Source organism: Nicrophorus vespilloides, unplaced genomic scaffold (genome assembly GCF_001412225.1).
Source record: "Nicrophorus vespilloides isolate i.1.1-1 unplaced genomic scaffold, Nicve_v1.0, whole genome shotgun sequence".
NCBI classification, from domain to species: Eukaryota; Metazoa; Arthropoda; class Insecta; order Coleoptera; family Silphidae; genus Nicrophorus; species Nicrophorus vespilloides.
In genome coordinates, this window is record NW_017096469.1 from 129,276 (window position 1) to 151,374 (window position 22,099).

The 22,099-nt window shown below is 33.9% G+C and overlaps 6 protein-coding genes across 7 annotated transcripts; 4 read left to right on the forward strand and 2 right to left on the reverse strand.

Moving 5' to 3' along the window:
• Positions 1–228: 228 nt before the first annotated feature.
• Positions 229–849, forward strand: LOC108557090 (guanine nucleotide-binding protein subunit gamma-1-like). Its single transcript, XM_017913472.1, has one exon. The coding sequence runs from the start codon at positions 511–513 to the stop codon at positions 721–723; it is 213 nt and encodes a 70-aa protein (XP_017768961.1). The 5' UTR covers positions 229–510; the 3' UTR covers positions 724–849.
• A 69-nt stretch (positions 850–918) lies between these two features.
• On the reverse strand, positions 919–2,083 carry LOC108557095 (aminoacyl tRNA synthase complex-interacting multifunctional protein 1). The gene is made up of 3 exons (XM_017913481.1): positions 1,932–2,083; positions 1,373–1,870; positions 919–1,242 (listed from the first exon to the last, which is right to left on the reverse strand). The coding sequence occupies exons 1-3, from the start codon at positions 2,061–2,063 to the stop codon at positions 955–957; spliced, it is 918 nt and encodes a 305-aa protein (XP_017768970.1). The 5' UTR covers positions 2,064–2,083; the 3' UTR covers positions 919–954.
• Positions 2,084–2,128: 45 nt separating this feature from the next.
• On the forward strand, positions 2,129–3,076 carry LOC108557096. The gene is made up of 4 exons (XM_017913482.1): positions 2,129–2,251; positions 2,309–2,492; positions 2,549–2,586; positions 2,654–3,076. Exons 1-4 carry the CDS (start codon positions 2,203–2,205, stop codon positions 2,887–2,889), a joined length of 507 nt encoding a protein of 168 aa, XP_017768971.1. The 5' UTR covers positions 2,129–2,202; the 3' UTR covers positions 2,890–3,076.
• A 1,416-nt stretch (positions 3,077–4,492) lies between these two features.
• On the reverse strand, positions 4,493–10,042 carry LOC108557094 (titin-like). 2 transcript variants are annotated; one of them, XM_017913480.1, is made up of 7 exons: positions 9,964–10,042; positions 7,346–7,494; positions 7,092–7,276; positions 6,772–7,032; positions 6,504–6,712; positions 6,077–6,429; positions 4,493–5,973 (listed from the first exon to the last, which is right to left on the reverse strand). In XM_017913480.1, the coding sequence occupies exons 2-7, from the start codon at positions 7,475–7,477 to the stop codon at positions 5,071–5,073; spliced, it is 2,043 nt and encodes a 680-aa protein (XP_017768969.1). In that variant the 5' UTR covers positions 7,478–7,494; positions 9,964–10,042; the 3' UTR covers positions 4,493–5,070. The 2 variants fall into 2 exon arrangements, with proteins under 2 accessions (XP_017768969.1, XP_017768968.1); XM_017913479.1 differs by lacking the exon at positions 9,964–10,042 and having other exon boundaries at positions 4,494–5,973; positions 7,346–7,697.
• Positions 10,043–11,701: 1,659 nt separating this feature from the next.
• On the forward strand, positions 11,702–17,511 carry LOC108557083 (leukocyte surface antigen CD53-like; the record flags this gene model as incomplete). Its single annotated transcript, XM_017913466.1, has 4 exons — positions 11,702–11,899; positions 14,860–15,054; positions 16,631–16,804; positions 16,867–17,511. Coding segments are annotated over 4 exons (918 nt in total), but the record flags the coding sequence as incomplete, so codon positions are not given.
• Positions 17,512–19,634: 2,123 nt separating this feature from the next.
• LOC108557085 lies at positions 19,635–21,243 on the forward strand. Its single transcript, XM_017913468.1, has 3 exons — positions 19,635–20,116; positions 20,175–20,882; positions 20,952–21,243. The coding sequence occupies exons 1-3, from the start codon at positions 19,635–19,637 to the stop codon at positions 21,241–21,243; spliced, it is 1,482 nt and encodes a 493-aa protein (XP_017768957.1).
• The last annotated feature ends 856 nt before the right edge of the window (positions 21,244–22,099 follow it).

Sequence of the window (22,099 nt, forward strand, 5' to 3'; positions counted from 1 at the left end):
ATTGTGTAATGGACATGTTGTTCCAATATCATGCTCTGTTAAATAAATTCAAAACATTGAATTTTTAAATATATAAATCTATTTTAATATATCAATACAATAATTTAATAAATTTAAGCTCACGAATGTATTGAATTCAATATTTTTTTGCAAAAATCATGTCACAAATATATTGACATTCGAAATTGGCGCTAAAACAGCAAGCAAATAAAAATATCCCTACACACAGATGCAACAGATTAACCAGTGAAAAAAAAACAACACTCATAGCCGTTGTATTTCGATCGAAACAATCACAATTTTGATTGCTTATTCGAATCCCAATTGTGTCTTCGTCTATTCGATTGTTAAGCTCATAACACATATATCCAATTGATTCCATTCCTATTGGAAGAATAGGAAGAGATATATTATAGAGCCGTGTATTCCGGCCGCGCCCAAGCAACAAGTTTTGTGTTTGTGCAGTGTCCCCCGTTATCAGCCACCATAGGCCTCTCAGATACCGCGTTGATGGACATGGTGATCTCTAATTTGCAGCAACAGCGCGCTGTGACGGAGCAGCTGCGCAGGGAGGCTGCAATCAGAAGGATGCCTGTCTCCCAGGCTGTCTCTGATATTGTAAAATACATCAGTGACCACATGCAGGATGACTGCCTCCTGGTTGGATTTTCCAGCCAGAGAATCAACCCATTCAGGGAGAAGAGTCCTTGCACTGTCTTGTAGATTACGTTAACAATACAAACAAAATATGATACAAAGATTATTGCTTTCTAGATGTTTAGTACCAATTAAAAATTATTTATGTTTTTTTTTATATATGTACACAAATCAATGTAATTATTTGGAAAAAGGAAAAAAAAACAATCTTTTTTTGTTTGCTAGAAAAACTGAATGTAAAGTAAATAAATAAAAGTCTGAAATTTATTTTGTTTTCACTTTTTTTTGTTGCTGAATCTATTTAACAGAAACATTTTTCAAAGTTTGGGAAACTATCATTCCTTTGCCAGGAATTGTGAATGGGATTCCCTTGTAACAAGCTTGCAATGAGTCATTTGTGTGCAAATCTGGGGCTACAGTCTCAAAGATCTTTTTCTTTGGATTCATAACAGCATCAGGTTGCCTGGTGTAACCATCACAATGAACATGATCTCCAGGTTTGGAATCTGCAGGTGGTAATAGAACTTCTACCTTCTCAGGTGTGCTGGCACACATTACCATGGCTTCTGAAGTTACACCCCTCATCTATAAACAAATAAGATTTTTTTTTAGCTTAGTATAGTTATAAAGTTATATAAAATATAGGATAGTAAACCTCATAAAACGCAACCAATTAATCACGTTAAGAGGGTTGACTACAAAATTTGACTATTACCTTAACAGGTTTCAAATTGCACAAAAGGACAACAGACCTATCCTTTAGGTCATCCATAGGCACAAACTTGACTAAACCAGAGCAGACATTTCTTGGTTTTTCTTCACCACAATTGATTTTCAATAAATACAATGAATCAGCATCTGGATGCCTTTGGACATCTTCAATTTTGGCAACTCTTAAGTCTAATCTTCCTACATCAACTGGAGCTTCAGGAGCAGGTGCTGGTTTCTCCTTTGCAGGTTTCTTCTCTTTCTTAGGCTTGGACTCTTTAACTTCAGCAGCCTTCTGTGGTTGTTCAACAGCTGCTGGTTGTTCAACTGTATCAACTTTAACACAGAGGTTCTGTGTTGGGATAGCGATCTGCTTCACTCCATTTGATACTTCCAAGCTGATCAGCCTCTTTTTGGCCATTTCAACTGCTGCCAGCAGTTTTGCGTTCTCCTCGCGAAGCTGCTGCGCCCTGAGTACGTTATATTCATTGTTCAAGACTGAGAGCTGAAATACGCAATTAAATTAAATCTAGAATACAACAAAGCAAATTTTGCTCAATACTAACCTCACTTTTGAGAGCCGAAATGGTCTGCTTCGCAATCTCGGCGTTTTGCTTGACCGTTTCCATTGTCATTCTTAAATTGTTCCTCAAAATCCGGCCCAATGTATTCGGTATTAAATTGAAAGATAGATTCATCAGCGAATCTAAAAATATGGTAAGTTCTTTGACAATTTCAATGTCACGTTTTGACGTTACGCGCAGGTCTCTGCAATACCGGTGGGTCAGAGCACTTATTGACTTTATTGTTGTTTATTGTAAGTGAGCAGGCACGAAAATGGAATTAATTCATGTTCCAGTGAAAGTTCGAAGATTCGATCTATCAGGTATTATTTATTTTTTGAATATTAGTAATAAAAAGTAATAATTCAATAATTTATTAGATTCACCAGACTTTGAAGCTGATGAACTGGAGTTGGAAAGTGGAATAGAGTATTCTATGCTGAAGAAGAGAATGAGAGAGTACTTTGGTATTGCTGAAGATGAGGCCAAAGTGATAAAAATTAGGAACAAGGATTATGTTCTTGTTCCCATGATGAATTTGCTGAATGAAGATGACACTCAAAGGTATGTATTTGTTTTGTTGTTCATTTTGAAGAGGGTTTCATGATTTAATATTTTAGCCCTTTCATCATTGATATTACAGCTACATCTCTGGCAAGTGAGTGCTGTCTATATATTTACCAGAAATAAACAAATTTTGTATTATTTTTATTTTGTTTCTTTAGATGAGAGCAACTTGCTGCAAGATGCTTATGTGGATGCTGTTCGGCAGAAATTCAGGAACATGGAATCAAGAATTTCACAGGCAGAGGTGTTACTGCCTCAGTTGCAGTGGAGAAGACAGTCCCATCTGGATGGGACAGTTTCTAGCTTGAGCAGTAAAGTTTCATTCTTGAATAGGCGCATTGACGAACTTATGCCAAGCAAATGGAAATCAAAAATGCCTGCTACTATCTCATAAGAATATATGTTCACATTTTTTGATGATATCAGTATTATTATCTTTAATTATTAAGCTTCTACATAGTTACAGTAGTTTTTATCTAAGCTATATTCAATTTCTATGAATTTTAAAAATTGAAAATATTCATAAGTTGGTGATGAAAATAGAATATATATGAACATTAGAATATTTATCAAATGGTTATAAATTGCACAGTGCTTCTCTGAGGTATAAAAAGTTAGATTTGAAACGTTTCATAAATAAATGATTTCTTCATAGTGTAGATATGTTATTTNNNNGGTAAATCAAATACTATCGCCTTTATAATCATATTTGTATTTAATGAATATGTTAAGTAAAAAAGCAAATATATACCTAACAAAGGTAACATCCGGACAATTGCGAGTGAATTCGTATGAAAGTGTTTTCTAAGACAAACAAAAAATTATAATAACCTTATCCTACAAGTTTTGAAAAAATCTACCATGTCAAATTCCTCAAAATCAACAATAAAGTCGCTTTGATATACGACTGCTTTAGTTTATGAACGAAATATGCCTATTTTCTCTTTCAATAAACCTTTTAACAATAACATTTCTTACAAAATATGGATAATTTTCACTGTAAACAAGTTCAATGACATTCTTTAATTTTGTTTTTTTTAGTATTGTTGCCAATGAGTTCTCTAAATCTACCACAGAAAAATTACTGAATGTAATAAATTTCTTACATCTTTTCTTGCTCGTGTTTTGGAAAGCTATTGTTTCAGACAATTATTAATGTTTTCGATTGTTTTTTCATTATATATTTCTTTTAAAAAGTTCAATTATATTGTATCATGATAATAATGATTAAATGTTGCTATTTTGAACTATCGATTGAACCAAGGAAGTCGTCTTTACTAAAAGAAATACTTAACATTAGATGAATAGGATGAACAACTTCAAATTTACGGACATTCTATTTCTGCAACTCTTTCGGCGTTTTTTTTTATTAGGGTAAGAGATTCACGCTCTTGTCTCGTATCGGGTTTGTGTGAAATAAGCGACCAGCGAACTTATTTATATCAATGTTTCAGAGGTAAGATTTTTTTAAGTAAAAAATTAACAATACTTTCACATAAATATATTTTTTTTACAATGTTGTACACGGTTACAAATTATATAAAAGTAACATAAAAAGTAATTAAGGTAAAACAATATCTTGAGTACTTTTGTGGACGAAGAGTTTACGTAAGTTTATTACGTTTTTTACTTGTGAATTTTCTAAAAGGAAAATATATTTAAAAAAGAAACTAATGACTTAATCAAATAAAACAATGGAAAGGAAACGAAAAAAGTCAACTTCTATATTCTATTTTATTCTGATTAATCAGCACTTATATATATTTTTTTTAATAAATTTATTATCTACAATCTGCCATATGCTGGCATCGAGTAAATAGTTTTAAAACTGTAACAAAATATAACACTGAGCGGAATAGTTTCCCGTTGAAAACAATTTTATTACATTTTTCATATTAGATTTTTATTAAACATTAGAAAACAAAATTCTATCTATATACAGTAAAACATATATATATTTTTCATTTGTTATAATTGATATATAATACAATAACTTAAAGCTAATCGATTATTAATCGTTACATCAATTGTTGTGTTGCATTAGAATTAAAAGAAATCAATCAATAGTTTTACCACCGTCGGATCAAAGAACACATTCATAAATTAATTTAAGACCCTTATCTAGTACTATTAGACAATTATTGTAAAAGAACAAATCACAGAAATTAATTATCTTTACTTACCCTCAGCGCGTACCAAAAATACTTTATAATCGTTCGAATCGTAGCATTTACAATGCAATATTTGACGAACGAAATATATTTGAAAATTAAATTTAATCTAAAATTATACTCAATTCATTGAGAAATTATATGAAATTTCAATAAAATCTATTCGCTTCTTTTTAAATAAGGCGATGGGGGAATTGCATCATTCATAAATACTGTACAAATCTGGCTTACTTTAAAAAAAATAATGATTTACTTTTCGCTATCGCAACAATAAATGTATTGCATCAGATGAAATAAGTAATAGTGACTGGTGTTTCTTTTTCTTCTTGATATTTGTACGAATACTTTGAGATCTGAGAAGCTTATGTAACTGAATGACACCTAGTTTGTTTAGCAATTAAATATTAATACCTGGGTCTCTTGGCCTGATACCCAGTACTGGTGCTGGGCAAGTCGAGAGGGCGCGTGTGTTGAAATTGGAACCTGGACCTGGCAACGTTGGCCAAGTTCTCCCTGTAGCTTAACTCTGAGGGGGCATTATACCCCAACAGAGATTCGTGATGTCTATCTTTGGAAACTAACTTAAGCTTTAATGTGTCGTTGGCTAAACCGCCCGGATTTGTGCCGTCCAACTCTACGTTGCATTTATTTACCAATTCCAACATGGCTATAAAGGAACAGCATACGTCCCGAGGCGAATTCCCGTCCGCCAGCTCAGCGAATTTTTTCACATCGCCTACCTCGCCGATACTTTCAATAATCTTCGATCCCTCCGCATGAATATCGAAATCGTTCTCCTGCTCTTCGCCAATCTTCTCATTGATGAATTCGCTCCATTCGCGGTACTTCTTCGCCTGTTCCTCGGCCGTCCTAGCTTCCTCCTGCATTATCTTATTCTGTTCCACGCGAGCCTTCTCCAATTCAGCTATCCTCAAATCGAAATTAATCTTCATACACTCCAAATCATCATTCTTCTCCGACTCTATTGTCTGCTCATCGGTGCACTCCATCAAAGCTGGTGCCTCGTCGCTAGATTCCTCCTTGATCGTCACTTCCCTTACCTCGTGGATATTATTGTGATCATCACCATCATCGTCGTCGTCAATTATTACAAAAATATCAGAATCCGAAACAGAGTCTGAATCATCTACAAACGGCGGCGGATCTCCCTCGCCGCTCTCTGCCTGATAAGTCTTAGAAAAGAACGATTCAAATGACTTCAAGTTAACAGTCAGAGATTTCTTGCACAGCACCTTCCTACGTTTCGGTATCTTTATCTCGGAAAATACAGGAATAATTGAAGTTCTCTGGAACACGCAATATGACCATATTAATAGTACTAGTAAATGTGTGTTAACACTGTTATATAAGGTAACATATTTGTGTGGATATAATTGTTCATAAGTATACCTTCCTGCAAGCTCTAGACACAACCTCCTCCACAGTAACATTATTATCTCCGAATATTCCTGAGTCGTCTTGTGCTGATGTTTCCAATTCAATGATTTGCTCTTCAGATGTGTTCTTCTGTTCCTCTTCTGCCAATTCGGGATAATCAACAGTCGTTCTGTCTTCAGCATAGTACTCATCCGGTACGGGAGAAAAGAGCATCGGTGTTATTGGCGTCGTTCTGTTATCTCCGTTGGGCACAACCGATTCAATATCGCTGTGATCAAAGAAACCAGATTCTACGTCGCTATGCGAATCGACGGTTTTCCGCGGAGTCGATGTGACGATGACCGTAGTATCGTCGTCGAGAACAACTAAAAAAAAAGAAGAAAATGATATAAATAAAATATACAAATAGTAGCGTTTCAAACTTGGGCTTCGAACTTACTAACATCATATACCAGACTGGCAAGATTTTGAAAGAGGTTAGCATGAACCTCCTTTGGACACATGCTGTATGCCTTGTCTATGTACTCCTGCATCTCCTGCTTAATTTGTACTTCAGGATCCAATGGCACCACCTCAGCAACATCTTCAGGTTGTGGTAAATTAACATTGTTTTCCTCCTGTTCTTCCTGAGGTGTAGGCTCTGCAACTCTATAATAGGAAAATCAATTTTTGAATAATTTTCATTTAAACTGTGATTGACAACTAACATTACAGGTGCTTCTTCATTAGCTTGTACTATGGGTTCTGGTTCTTGTGGTACTTGATCTGGTAGTTGTACTTCATCCAGTTGTTGATTTTCTGATGTCTGTGGAGGATATTGCCTAAGTGTTTGTAAACCATTGAGAACAAGTGGTTGTGGCAAATTTTCAGCTGCTTCAGGAAGGACTTCAGGAACTTTCTTCTTCCTTGAATATCTGTTTTTCCTCTCTTGTATTCTCTCCATTTCCCTGGCATTGTCTTCAGTTGGTCTGGAGAGTAAATTGATGTATATAAGATAAATTATATTCCAATTGGAAACCACACTCACTCCTCATAATTGGCCATGTGTTCATGGTACTCAATCACTGACTTCCAGAGCAAGTCAACCTTCCTGCTGTAAAGCTGTGCTGCTATTTGTATAAGCAAAGCGCCCTCAGCAAAGCTAAAATTCATGATGCCATTGTTCAGAAAGACCTGGGACTCTCGCAAATAGTTCAAATAGGTGAGCATCTCCTGGAACAAGGCCACACCAAAATTGATGTTTCGTTGCGCAATTTATGGGATCCGAATGTTAATTCTTACCTCGGCCAGCGGGGCTTCGATGGTTGGTTTTTTGAGATGTCGGTGCATTCGGAGGATCATTTGTCCGGCCGGAGAGGCGGCGTGGGGCTGAGCGGCGATCTCATTCAGGAGCTCGTCTTCCTCTTCGGCCATCCTTGTAGCGTTACACTCTGTGACAACTCACATAAACGAATATACAGTCACTTGTAAATGAAACTGTACGGGATTAGAACGCGAGGGAGTCCAGGAAAATCACATTTTCCAATTCACGCACGTTTCTAGCTCATTAAACAAACAACAAACGGTGTCCATTTTGTTATGGGACAAACGCTAGCCCTTGCGCAAACGCGAGCGAGTCTACTTACTCCAGGCTGCTCACTCGTTATTCTATTAGAAATAAAAATTGAAAGCACATTCGATAAATATTCAAATGTAAATGATTTACTTTGAATTTTACATGAATACATCTATATGGAAAGCAGAAATGCATCGAAACAATGGAAGCGTTATTATTTGCGATAACAAGCATTCGTTATTTATTGATGCAATAACAAAGATGCAAATATAAATGCATTTCCAAGAAATGAATAAATACATTTTGTAAGTTCTATAAAAAATTCTTATCATATAAAAAGACAATAACATTGATTAGTTTATACAGTACAGTTTATGTGTTTAATTTTTTCTCAAGAAATCCTATTGGAATTTTATTTTAAATTGTTTAATTTATAGAAATATGTATTGTATTCGAACAACATAAAATAAACAATTTTAACGTTAGAGATTAACTGAAAACATGCACAACTTTATATATATGAATAAAACAAAGAACATGCACAGAAGGCATTGAGGTCAATGACTCTTTGACATCAATAGTTTTTCAGAGAATTTGTTAAAAAAAAATCTATAATTATTAGTTGAACTATTAAATACAATTCAGAAACTTATTTATTATAAGGTTAATTATATTTTATTAAATAGTCTGAATATTAACACTAAACTTATTTAACGAAATGAAAAGATTAAGTTTGAATATTAATAGAAGATAAACTTGGATAAATAAAGTAAATCAACAAATCTTGCTCTTTTTGATTGATTTTGCTGTAAAGTACTTTAAACATTTTTATAAATAAATATTACGCTGTGCTATGAAGTTTATATTTATTTATTATATGGATTAAACTAGTGTATTTGTAATATTCTTAAGACAGGTAGAGTGACACCTTAACAGAGGTAGTGCCTTTGTGTTACACATTGACACAATACATTGGTAAAAAGTGTGAACATTTGTATGAAAATCTTCTGAAAATAAAATATTTTTTCAATTATTTATTTAAAATAATTAAATATTTATATTATATCGACAATCAAACATACACACTTAATTCTTAATTGAGTAGATTTGATTATGATTATAAATAATTCAATAAAATTAAATGGAAAGACATGAGAATATAAATAAACTGAAAATATATTAAAATATTGGGCGGAAAGACTTAGATCGATAGCCCTTTGGTTACAATTGGTGACTAATAAAGATTTTTATTATTATTATGAAAATTAATAATAATTTATACTATGGTTTATAAGGTTTATAATCTTGCATGAAATACAAGTTTACCTAACAAAGTCTCTTAAAGTTTTTATTTATACATAATAATCATAGTTGACCTTTCTTGAACAATCTGGCTTCTGTTATCTTTAGAAATGAAGAAAAAAACGGGTGCCGCACCGAAAGCTATTTTATAATATGGTAATATATTCCTTTGAATCGATAAGAGGATAAAGAAAGCCGGCCCAGATGTAGGAGAAGCTTTATGATTTTCTCAGAAAAAAAAAGAACATCTGTTTTCAACCGATTTTGTCATTTTAATGGTTACCTAATAGCCCATTCAGCTGTGTTAGTTTGAAATCGTCAACTGTCAACGGTCTGTAAAGTACTGCTGCTAAAGTTTTAAAATAAAATAGTTCTTGTATACAAAATTAATAATATAATTCTATATATAATAAAATAATTATTTTATATGATTGGTTAAAAGAGCATTTCATAAAATTTAGTTTGAAATATGATGTATTTATAACTAACAAGATATTATAGTAAATCTTTGGAGTATTTTTATATTTCATGATCATCAATCTTGTACTTAAGAATTAGGCATAGGTTGAAGATGGTCCCTGGTCAAGGTTCCTATCCAAAAAAGGTTAAAAATTTGACATTGACAATGTAATATGACTTATTTAATTAAGGTATTTCACAAATTCACTAATAAAGTTAAAAAAAATATTGTAAACCCATAAGGGTCTCTCATCTATGCTTGCATATCTAGCCTAATAATTCATTAATAAGTTGACAAACTACTTAAAAGAAATTAATTGGTTTTTGGCCCCCGGCCCCACATGTTTCTATTATCACTAGTCGCCACTGATAAAGCATATGTTATATGTCAATCATCTCTGTTCTACTAAAATGCCATTTTTTCTGCTTTTAAACAATATATTATATTGTTTTCTAAATAATTATATAAAAATAAATATTTTATATCGCATAATATAAAAGTTCTGTCTTTATTGATTTGAAATGTGATTATTATTATTTTCTTAACTACTTGATCATATTTTTGTATTTAAAATATGCTTACATTGTAGTGTTCTAATAATGAATTATTGTCAAAGCTGGACAAGACGCCGTTTCGGACGCTACTAATGTGAAATATCTTGCCAACACATCAAAATCAATAATTTTAAACGTCTAGGTAGTTCGAGAAAATAGGGATTGATTCTAAAACGGTAGGAATGCAAAATTTGTATGTAGCTAAATTCATAGACTCTACGATTTGAAAATTAATATCACAAAAATAATCCATTTCAGACTTTAAAAAAAAAACCTTTTTTTATTTGGTGTGATTTAAGAATTCAGAGTACAAAAAACATAATATTTGTAGCTCGAAATAAAACACGATTGCATTATATATTAGTATTATTTGTATTCGTTTTAAGTCTTTATCTTCGATTTCATATTTTTGTACTTCTGGTTAGGTTTTGAACTAGTAAACCAGTGTACATTGTAATGTCTGAAGTGGTTAAAGGAATGTAAAAAAAACTAGAATCAAAGTTGATACATGTATATTCAACGATAACACAATGTGAAAAAAATGTGTACACTTGAAATATGATTCCTTGTGAAATTAGGTAAATTATATAAAAATAATTATCTTATATTATTAACATACTGCTACTAATGAAGACTATTCCATTACCTTTATATATGCTTTTATTTATTCAATTTATTTAATATATATGGTTCATATCAATTCACTTTTTCCAAATGTGTCTTTCGATTGCCGGCATATTATAGAACATAATTTATCAATTTAAAATTTACTTCTGACCGGAATATGTGCATTTTTTAGGTGGACCGATATAACATTACTATTATTATTAGTATTGTAAAAATGAAGCTGTACATTTTGAAACTTTTTGCCTACCGACTAAATTAGAGTCGCGGTATGGCAGTGCTTGAGAAACGCTGTTATATAACAGTGGTGGATAAACATGCGGCCCTTTAGGTATTTACCTTTGACTCTGAAGTAAAATTAATGATAGCGACTGGTTAAAAAACAGTGTTTTTCTACTTTTTTTTTTACCTAAATCTATAAGCTTTCGCGGCACACTTTCAAAACATATTAGTTAAAAAAATATGTTGATATTTTTATATTGATTCGCTGGTCAAATTATAAACTTTGCAGCATAGATATTAGAATATTTATCTTTTCGTGTCACATTCTTCTATTTTTGTAGATTAGTTAATTGTTTAATGACATTTTATTTTCTTTAATTGTGCATTTAATTTACTTAATTATTTAAAAAATACAATCATTATTTGCAATATTTTATTAATAAAAATATTTATAATGCTTTAAATTTTATTTTGAATTATATTTTAATTGTACAGTTTTCCTGCAATCGCGGTCTTCATGATAATAATATTATGTTATTCCTCTAAGAATTGTATGAAATATTTCTAAACAATAAGCTTCAAGAGAGGAAACGGATGTAATAGCGTATGAATAATAAATCCCAAGTGAAATCACTGTCGTCGTCTAAAAATACAACCGACATAAGACGATGACAGCTCGGGTCGGAAAGATAATAGGGCTGACGTAATCAGTGGAAATTGGGTGAAAAGCGTGACGTCACGGATCACGGATCGATTTTGCATTCACGTCTCCATCCCTCCGCCACCCCCCCCCCGTTCATAAAACGTTTGCATGTCGTTTTCCATTCGTGTCCCTTGCTTGTCCTTTCTCTTTTCGGGAAGGCACGCTCTGCTCCCCGAAGAAGGATTCGGAAACGTTCGTAGTTTCCTGTTGATGCCCACATACATGTGCACGCACACCAACAGCACACAACATCCGAACCTATTTCTTCTCTCGGCCTCTGTTTTTATCATTTCTATTTCTGAGCCGAGTGAGTGAAAAACCCGTCGGGAGCCCTGGAGTGAGAATATATCTAATTGGGACGATGTGTTATCGCTTCGCGAAATATTTCCTGGTGATCTTGAACTTCCTGTTTTGGGTGAGTACCAGTGGACGACAGTGACAAATCCCATTATATCCATCAAACAAACCATTCATAGACATAGAGTCCGGTTTCGCTATTCCCAGGGATCTGGCCTATTCGCCATTTTGCTCTATTTGCTCCCAATGCAATGCAGCACTAAGAACTGCTGCAAACCATTATGTAAACAACAATAACAGTGAATAAAATACAAATAAAAACATGCCATCCATTCAAACATTACCATATAAATACAACATATTTCGACCGTGACATCATCAATATTTACATTGCTGCCTGCATTCGTAAACAAATCCGGAGATGGATGGAAAAAACAAACAATCGCACGTTTCCAATTTGACTGTGGATCAATAAACTTTCCACCAATTGCAGCGGAATGCAATCCTATTAACTCACACATTGCTCGTCCGTGACAGTGAAATTGTCAACACTTTTATTTATAAATATGACAAAATATTACTATAAAAATCTGTTTATAATCGTAATCAATTCTGAGAGAAAATGATAATTATTTGTAATAAGAATAAGCCCAAATAATGTTAGTTATCGACCTAAGTCTTGCATATTATGTTATTGAATATTTCAAACAAATTGGACGGAAAGAGCAATTTTCGTTTTTGTTGTCTACATTTTTTATAAGCAATTAAATTACGTAATATTAATTAATTCTAGCGCACCTAAAAAGGTTTATGTAAAAAAAATGATTCATTCTTTGTTTAGGAAGGTTAATAATAAATGTATAATTTAAACGATAATTTTGTCAGATTGTTGTGAAAAGTATGACGAAAGTTCAAGAGTTCTAATGAATAGTATTTGCAATTCGGGTCATTTAGATTCGATATGAAAATGGCCAAAGAACGATTAAAATATTAAACAAATTGTGATTTTCTATTGCAGAAAATTGTAGTAGTTGAAGTTAAGTGTTCAAAATTGATCATTTGTATATATTGTAAAAGTTTTCGGGTCAAATATAATTGGCTCATAGAATAGAACACAATTAAGAAAACGTACATAGTAATTGATTACCACACATTATTATTTGAAACGTTACGATTTAAATATAAAAATTGTTGAAGTTATTCTTAATCAATTGACATTATTGATTAAGAATAAGTTTATAACGTAGAAATGTCATAATTGACAGTTAATTCATGTTAATGTTTGTTATTACTAGTAGTAGTTTTGAAATGTTTTGTTCATTTTATTATATAAAAATCAATAACTTCTAATATTGGATGAGATTTTTTTTCGATTACTAAATTGTTATATATTTCGGTAATTTATTAGACACCTTCTTCCGCATATAAATCGATTTAGAATTAGGGTGAATCTTATTGACTTATATAAATATTTTTTTCTTCTAAAAATAGTCTCATAAATTTGGGAAGTGTTTTTTAAGACGGTAAGTTAAGGATAATAGATCACAGAATGTATAGTTTTCCTTATACTGAGTAATGAAAGTTCAATTAAAGAAGCAATAAAAAATTACTTTAATCTATTAGTAGTGTTGTGTCATCTCGGCTGTGTTATTCTTTAAACGATTATGTCAGTAAAAGAAAAGTTTATCCTGAAGCGCGAAGTTATAAATAAAAATGATGATTCCAATAATATGCGATGCGTCTGGAAATGCCGGTCTATGGAATCGCATCAAAATATTGAATGTTGGAGATGAATCGATATCTTTCGGTGCCGATGAAAAGCAAGTTTACGTTAGCCAAACAACGGTCGTTATATAAATATCTAGTAGTAATGGAAACATCTGTTTTTGTTATATTTAGACTAATCGTAGGTCAGAAATTAACAAGTGGTAAAAATATAAGGAACACGCAAAGATTCAAGTCGTCAAGGTTGAGCAACGATTTACATTTCGTTTGGGAAACTATTGTGATTTGCAATTCAATTACTTTCTTAGCTCATATTATTTAAATTTAAAAAATACGTGTATATATTTTTTAATATAAGCATTGGTTACAGCGTTTATCCAATTATTATCCTCTAACTATAGTGCTTAACTTTCGTAGACGTGAAACTTTAATTAGCTAATGGACTTAAATTGCAATGAGAAATATGATACGTACTAAAATCATGTTTTATTTGGTTTTATATGAATCATATTTCATGAATCACTGTTTTTAACTAATATTTTGTGTTTAAAACTAATATGTTGATAGTTTAAACTACAAGTACTATTAAAAATATGACTGTTTTCTTTACCAAATGTTTAATTTCTCATTTCGACTTTATAATAGTTTTAATGTAACATATTACGAATGTAGATATTTAGGAATGTTCTACTTAAATGTTGCATTAATTAACTCTGTTATTTGAGATGCAAATCATTTAACAATTTGGATTTGTCATTAAATCTGATAATTACTTGTGTTTCAAAAGAAATGAGTAGGCATAGAGCAAACAATCATGTAGATTTCGTTTGGCAATAAACACCTACCTAATTAAAATTGTAAATTCGGCACGGCTTAGTTTATATAATGTGTACGAATAGTAATTGAGCCTATGCAGTGCAACCGAAAGAAAGAGAGACAACAGATTGAATGTGTATTTTGGTGTAGCATTCGTATTGAAAATAAAACTTGCATCATAGGTGTGAGTAATCTCCGAGCCTACTATATACACAACACCCACGTGTTATAAATAAACCAGTGTATACCTACATGAGGAACACCATCTGCAGTCGAACTTCTTATTTATTTACCTTTCTCGTTCTGCGATATGCAGGCCCGTCTGGGTATATTCACCGGTAGCTGGCCGTAAAACAACTGAACCCAATTTTACTCCTACAAGGATCATACGCTCACTGATAAAAATCGTATAAATATTTAGTGAATATTTCACTGATACAACTAATTCTCCATATCAGTTTCCACTATTTACCTTAATTGTAATCAATTTGAACTACAATTGATCTGTTATAACTTTTGTTTTTGATGTTGTTGTAGTTGTTAGGATTAGCCATCGTCGCTTTGGCATTATGGATGCTCCTCGATCCGACCTTCTACATATCGATGGCCCAAGACCCCAACAATTACTACATAGGAACCTACATTCTGCTGACGGTCGGAGCTCTTCTGGTTATTGTCTCATTTCTTGGATGCTGCGGGTCCTGTAAAGAGTCGCAATGCATGCTGGTCTCGGTAAGTATCTTATAAAACAATAAAGTTATTAACTCCAGAGTCGGCGCTACCGAATGTGCAAACTGGGCATTTGTCCAAGGGACAAATAGTAACAGACGGTATATTTTCATAAACGTAATACATATCTTATTATGGGGGATAAAGGATAGAGGGTATTCATAATTGCCCTGATTAGCTCTATAAAATAGAGTGTTATAGATTACACTAAATATAATTTCAATAATTTAATCGAATTTGAAACTGAAATTTAACTGTACCAAAAAAATGTAGTAGAAAAGGATAATTTATTATGATTACTATTTTTATGTACTACATAGTAATACATTAAATAAGTTTGATTGAAATTAAACTAATAACATTTTATATTTGCAGATTATGTTTCATTTTGTGATTATTTTATTATATACAAATAATCAATCGTTAAATTTACATTCAATACATTTCAAAAAATATTATTAGATTATATAAATGTATTCTATTCCAGATTGGTAATTGCTTAAGAAGTGAATTACTTTTCAAGTAAAATATCTAATTTTTCAAGTTTAAAAATGGTTTTATTATTAGACAAATACGCTAGCCTCTGTGACCAATAATAAATACTCAGTATTATTAGTAAGCCTTTCTATTTTAGTTTTTTCTGCATATTACGTATGCTGTAGAAAACTCTTATATTTAAATTTGCTGCGTCGTAATGTTGAGATTGCTACAATATCAAGCAACCACTTAAAACGCAAGAAAAAATATAATTTATTTTTATACAACTTATTTATTTCTTTAATTATAAAAACATTATGCCAATGCATAAATTCTATTTGAATTTTTTATTTTCAAATTATATTTAAAATATTTAAAAAAAACGTTCATAACTTTTTTACAGCATATAAATAAGTTTGATTAAAATTAAAGTAATAACATTTTATATTTATTATACAAATACAATCCTTAAATTTAGATTCAATACATTACAACAAATATTATTTGTTTATATAAATGTATTCTATTCTATTATAGTATTCTAGATTAGTGTTTCTAAACTTTGTTGCCGCGCGACCCAACATTTTTTTTTGTAGTTGTACTGCGACCCAATTATTAGCTTAGTTATTGGATATATCCACTTGATACTACATATAGTGAACAAATAATCTCTTAACATCTTCTGGTAGTTGCATAATAAGTGATTTACTTTCAAGTAAAATAACAAATTTTTCAAGTTTAGAAAGGGTTTTATTATTGCTTATTTTCAATTAATATTTTCATTTTCAGTGTAATATGTTCATGTATTCTCACTGTTGAATGAGTATGTTTCTGAACATATTATTGACAATCTAGTTTCAGCCAAATTTTGCTGTAATGAAATAATAAGTAAACTAATATAATTTACATTATTTTTGAATAATTTGTAGTTTATATGTAGCAACTTAATATTCAGTAATTTATGTATTGGTGTCAGATAAGGCAAGTTTAATATTTTCAAACAAGTGTATATATTTTACTTTTTGTAATATGTGCATTTCTGTAGTTTCTTACGAATTTCATTTTCTAAATATATTAATATATAACTTTGTTTCTGTTTTAGTTCTTCAGTATATTATTGGTCGTTTTGGTAGCTCAAATAGCTACACTGGTATGGGGATATATAAATGCCGAAAGTTTAGAGCCTCTGGTACAAAGTACGATGAAGCACACTGTTCAGAGTGAGTACGCTGACGTGGACAGCCGCAGGATGGCTTTCGACACAATCCAAAAAGGGGTAAAATATATCTAAATAATTCTTCCAGAATGAGTGATTATTAAAATGAATTATAATTGTAGCTTCAATGCTGCGGAGCTGAGAGACCCAGTGATTGGATTGGCAGCAAACCGGTTGTTGTCGGCATATCCGCAGATCCTCTCTTCTATTCGATCCCCGAGAGCTGTTGTCGCGAAGGCATAGATGTCCAAGTTTGCAGGGACGCCACGAAAGTCTTGAAGGCCGGCGGCGAGATCAACACCAGAGTCATCTACGGCGAGGGATGCATCGATAAAGTGGTGCAAGTGATCAAGACCAATGCCATCACATTCATCATCGTCGGCGTGACCGTCATCGCAGTTGAGGTTGTGGGCCTACTCTTCTCCCTAATCCTCCTGGTCTCCATCAGCAGATCGGTCAGGTACAAAGGGTAAACGACACGCGAACGAACTCAAGCTTTAATCGATTCGAATCTTCCAAAGCTCGCCATAATTGTTATACAACTTTGTTTTATTAAAAAAAAATAATAATTTTATTCGCTTTTAAACCTCTCCAGGTTTGAAACGTACGAAGCGTTCTAATAATTTTCGAGTGTTTCAAACTTGGGGCGATAGAATTACATGTAAATGATGTTTCAGAAGAGCGTATAAATGCTGGAGTAATGAGGGTAGACTAGTCTTAATAAGGAAAACACACATGAATATTATTATATGATATAACAGATCTAAATATTATATTTATTTAGTCTTTAGTCTTCATAGATCTATATACAAAAAAAAAATATTGAAAAAAGTATATTTATATATAAATATTTAAATAGAGTAAAGAGATAATTGTATTGTATATTTTCACTAAGAAATTCGTTGATTTTTTGCCTGATTTTACTTTATACTTAATACTACAAATGCGTATAAGCTTTACTACACGTGTACAAATGTTTTTTTGATTAGTTTTTTCTTATATTTCTTTGTTTTTTTTTGGCGGATGAATACTCCTTACGTTTAGATGATCGTGCCATATTCGCAGATGAGGTTCGATTTCGCACTATAACTCATATTACATTGCCGACTGATTTTTTTGTCTCGATTCTACTAACACACAATAAATATTATGAATAGGATGCATCGTAGAAGCACGATACAATTGTGCCAATATCAAATGATTATCAAAAAAGCCAAATTAAACTTACTTAACTGCCGCATAACTATTACAAAATAAAGTATATACTCTATGTATCAATAAATGACACATTCTGTAAATATTCCATGTTATGTTTTTCAGTTCATTTGACTTTCAAGAATCGCACATTGATATATGATATATATAACTGGCAACAATTTCTAGTTTGTAAGTGTTTATGTCAAATATTTATTTTTTTTGTTACCAATTTATATGTATGTATTTCAATTTATACTTTATATTATTTGATATCTCCACAAGTTTTATTTATTTTATATCTACTAATGATGATACTTCTTTAGTTTGCTCTCTCTGGAATAAAAAATGAACTGATATGATGCTTTTGTTTAATTTTAATATTTTCATAATATTATTTTTTTTAAAATAACAATAATAATAATAATATGCGATCATCAATAATTTACCTGCGCCAAAAACAAAAGGAACATTTGAAGTCTAGAGAAGAAGAAACCGTCTTCTCCTTCCGGGCATCGACCCTAACAAGCTGGCAACCCAGCGGCGAGTGATTGAGAGATCGTTCACGAGAGCAGAGACTGATGCTATTCTTGCGGAGATTAGATCCTCCATTGAACCTGAAACTATTGAGACAACGCTCTCTCTAGTCCCCGAATCTCTCTTGATGGAGTCGGAGTCTTATAGCAGCCAGTTGTTCACCGCAGTTGGAAATCTCAGAACTCTCTCACAAGGTCGAACAGGAGATCAGAATTACACTCTGCGAAAACGAGATGCTGAGTGTCACGGACCGCAGTGGTACTAATAAAATAAGACCTAATTCTGATACATGGAAAGCAATCAAAGCTGCTAACGAGGCCTTGGACCGGATCTGTAAGGATGAACAACATCTTTCACTTACAGAACTCAACCAGCTGATATACGCAATATCAGCGGTGATTGCCAAGGAAGTGCAACCAAGAGGGCCTCGTAGCACAACTGTCGAGGGATCTGCTTGGAAGACAAGGCTCAAGAACAAAATCGCTCTCTTCCGCAGCGACGTATCTGTGCAGGTTGGGTACCGCGAAGAAACGCCTGGTTAGTCTAAGCACTAAAGCAGCCGCCATACTTAAATGCCTGAGAATTCGAGATTTGGAACGGGCAATCCAGAACCAAAAGCTCCAGGTGATCTCTCAGCGGCTGAGGAGGTATACCAACGTGAAGCGGAATTATGTAAGGCAGTAACGTCCAGTGGCTGGAATGATTTTACGTTGGCTGAGCCGAAGAGCAACGTTAAAAAGCTCGCCAACTGGAAAGCATCTGGACCAGACAAAGTGTACAACTTCTGGATAAAAAACTTGTATTCTTTACACCTCCACCTAGCAAAGGATCTAAGTAAGGCTGCTCAAGATCCAGGTGCGCTGCCGGACTTGTTCACATCCGGAGTAACATTCCTTCTACCAAAAGGCAAGGACTCACAAGACAGAAAACAATTTGCTGCCGCTTTAACATAAAGGATGTAAGAGAAGATCACAAGGCTGTAAGGACCAACTCCTAGTTGACAGGATGGTCACAGAGGACGCTAGAAGACGCAAAGTTTCCCTTGCTATGGGATGGATAGATTACAAGAAGGCGTTCGATAGCGTACCATAGTTGGATCATAGCAGTCCTGAAGATCTATAAAGTGAACACGACCATCGTAAAGTTTATTGAGACTGCTATGACAGGATGGAAAACTGAAATTAAACTGTACCACTCGAACGGATGCCTCGGCACTGGTCAGATTTCCATCAAAAGAGGTATATTTCAGGGTGATTCCTTGTCCCCAATGCTCTTCTGTATGTCCCTGATTTCGCTTACCAGCATGTTAAATTTAGAAAAGCTGGGGTACTCATTAGCGGATAGTCAGACAATCAACCATCTCTTATACATGGATGACCTTAAGTTATATGCAAGGGATAAGAAACAGCTAGACCAGGAGATCGGAATAGTAAAAAAAATCAGCGATGATATCTCGATGGAGTTCGGACTGGACAAATGCTCTAGAGTCCTAATAAAAAAGGGAAAATTGGAGTCCAGTCCAATAGCAAACTTTGATTCCGAAGTACGTGAACTCGACCAGGATGAGGTCTACAAATATCTGAGTGTAGACGAATGCGATGGTATTCGGCACAGGGAGATGAAGAAGAAACTGCGCAAAGAGTACTATCGCCGGATCAGACTCGTACTCGGTACGAAATTAAATTCCAAAAACAAGCAGTACAGTTTTGGAATTATTAACTGGTTGGGCTCTGAGCTTCAGCAGATGGACCAGGAAACTGCTTACAATCCATGGATGCCATCACCCGAAAGCTGACGTGGATCGTCTGTACATGCCCACAAGTAGTGGCGGCCGTGGTCCCATCGAGCTTGAGAGTGCATACTATTGCACAATTGTGGGCCTCTCCGACTACATCTGTGAGAGCAAAGACAGATATACTTGCTCGGTTAAGAGACACGAGGAGTCCAAGGCGAAAGTGCGTTCGCAAGCAAACGAAATTAAGATCAAATATTTCGAGCCTGAGTCCGTAAGTCTCCAAAACAGCAAAGGAAGACTAAAATCAGCTATTTTCCAGGAAAGACTCGAGAGAGTCCATGGACAGTTCCTCCGATGTCTACAAAACAGCTGGACAGATAAGGAGACAAATTTTGCATGGCTGAGAAGCGCTGGACTCAAGGGTGAGACGGAGAGCCTCATAGTGGCAGCCCATGATCAGGCACTTAATACCCGTTACCACCAGAAAAAGAAAATTGGCCACATTATTGCTGGCTGCACAGTACTAGCACCGACGGAGTTCACGCACCGTCACAACAAGATCGCTAGTTATCTACACTGGTCAATAGTCAAAGAACTTGGCCAGCATGTGCCTGAGCATTGGTACGATCACCAGCCTGCCCCGGTAGTAGAAAGGGATGATGTAGTCGTGATGTAGGATGAGGCTGTAATAATTGATCGAACCATAGGAGCTAACCGACCGGACATCATCATCTACAACAGGAGGGAAAAGCGCTGCACCTTAATCGACGTTGCCGTACCAGCTGACGCAAACATTGCCATCAAGGTCGAGAAATTGTGCAAATATAAAGACCTCGAAATTGAGATTGCGCGAATGTGGAATACAAAGACCAATGTGGTTCCGGTCGTGGTTGGAGCTCTCTGGCCTCTCAAGATTGGATTCGAGAAGTATCTGGAAGACCTACCGTTTAGAGTTAGCGCCGAGGAGGTGCAAAAGATCGCACTGTTGGGAACGGCCCACATCCTACGCAAGGTCTTATCTATCGGCCAATGAACGCCCTAGGGCCCAGGTAGTGCCCCGGTAAAGAAGAGCAACTGGCACGAAAGTGCCAAGTTACAAATAAGTGAAATAATAATAAAAAGACCGCACTGCTGGGAACGATCCACATCCTACGTAAGGTCTCATCCATCGGCCAATGAACGCCCTAGGTCCCAGGTAGGGCCCCGGCAAAGAAGAGAAACTGGCACGAAAGTGCGGAGATGGTTGGCCTTTCGGAGCATGTTTTGAACCACCTACAGATTCTTGATGTGCGTGACTGCAGGCGGGGAGACGTACAGTAACACTGACTTGATGATCGTTTTATACAAGAGCAACTTGTTCGATGTTGACAACTTAATGCGTCGTCAGCGAATAGAGCATTTAGGTGACTCGGTAGGCCTTTCTCTTCACTTGATCAAAATGCAGTACAGGCAGCGTTCCAAGATGACCCCAAGGTATTTGGCCTTGGTCTTCCAGGCAAAAATCTTGATTTTACCGACGGTAATGGCGAGTTTTTAGGTTGCTTCATAAAATGGATAGTTTAGTTTTTATAGATAAATTTAAATATATTCATTTAAATCGATTTAATTTTTAGTGTGCATATAATGATGATTTATATATTTTATTGTAAAAAAATATTTTAAAAGTTTCATTAACTTTAAAGTAACTATTTTAAATATTTAAAAGAAAAATCTAGATATATATTGATGAGCTTGTGTCATTTATAGATGCCCGCGTTCGGAATGAAAGCAATTAAATGCTTCAGATTAGAAGCTTAACTATTTATTTTATAATTAGATCCCAGTAAACTTTCCGGAACTTTTATAATGGAAATAAGCTACCGAAGAAATCCAATTATAACTCCCATGTG

What these genes read in the sequence shown, in the direction of transcription:
- LOC108557090 (XM_017913472.1), top strand. Translation starts at nt 511, where the DNA reads ATGGACATGGTGATCTCTAATTTGCAGCAACAGCGCGCTGTGACGGAG.
- LOC108557095 (XM_017913481.1), bottom strand. Translation starts at nt 2,063, where the DNA reads ATGAATCTATCTTTCAATTTAATACCGAATACATTGGGCCGGATTTTG. An exon ending in TTTCGGCTCTCAAAAGTGAG is followed by an intron (nt 1,871 to 1,931) that starts GTTAGTATTGAG and finishes TGCGTATTTCAG; the next exon opens with CTCTCAGTCTTGAACAATGA. An exon ending in GCAATTTGAAACCTGTTAAG is followed by an intron (nt 1,243 to 1,372) that starts GTAATAGTCAAA and finishes ATTTGTTTATAG; the next exon opens with ATGAGGGGTGTAACTTCAGA.
- LOC108557096 (XM_017913482.1), top strand. Translation starts at nt 2,203, where the DNA reads ATGGAATTAATTCATGTTCCAGTGAAAGTTCGAAGATTCGATCTATCA. An exon ending in AATGAAGATGACACTCAAAG is followed by an intron (nt 2,493 to 2,548) that starts GTATGTATTTGT and finishes TTAATATTTTAG; the next exon opens with CCCTTTCATCATTGATATTA. An exon ending in TACAGCTACATCTCTGGCAA is followed by an intron (nt 2,587 to 2,653) that starts GTGAGTGCTGTC and finishes TTGTTTCTTTAG; the next exon opens with ATGAGAGCAACTTGCTGCAA.
- LOC108557094 (XM_017913480.1), bottom strand. Translation starts at nt 7,477, where the DNA reads ATGGCCGAAGAGGAAGACGAGCTCCTGAATGAGATCGCCGCTCAGCCC. An exon ending in TCGAAGCCCCGCTGGCCGAG is followed by an intron (nt 7,277 to 7,345) that starts GTAAGAATTAAC and finishes GCCTTGTTCCAG; the next exon opens with GAGATGCTCACCTATTTGAA. An exon ending in AATGAAGAAGCACCTGTAAT is followed by an intron (nt 6,713 to 6,771) that starts GTTAGTTGTCAA and finishes TTCCTATTATAG; the next exon opens with AGTTGCAGAGCCTACACCTC.
- LOC108557085 (XM_017913468.1), top strand. Translation starts at nt 19,635, where the DNA reads ATGACAGGATGGAAAACTGAAATTAAACTGTACCACTCGAACGGATGC. An exon ending in AAGAAGAAACTGCGCAAAGA is followed by an intron (nt 20,117 to 20,174) that starts GTACTATCGCCG and finishes AAAAACAAGCAG; the next exon opens with TACAGTTTTGGAATTATTAA. An exon ending in AGGGATGATGTAGTCGTGAT is followed by an intron (nt 20,883 to 20,951) that starts GTAGGATGAGGC and finishes CATCTACAACAG; the next exon opens with GAGGGAAAAGCGCTGCACCT.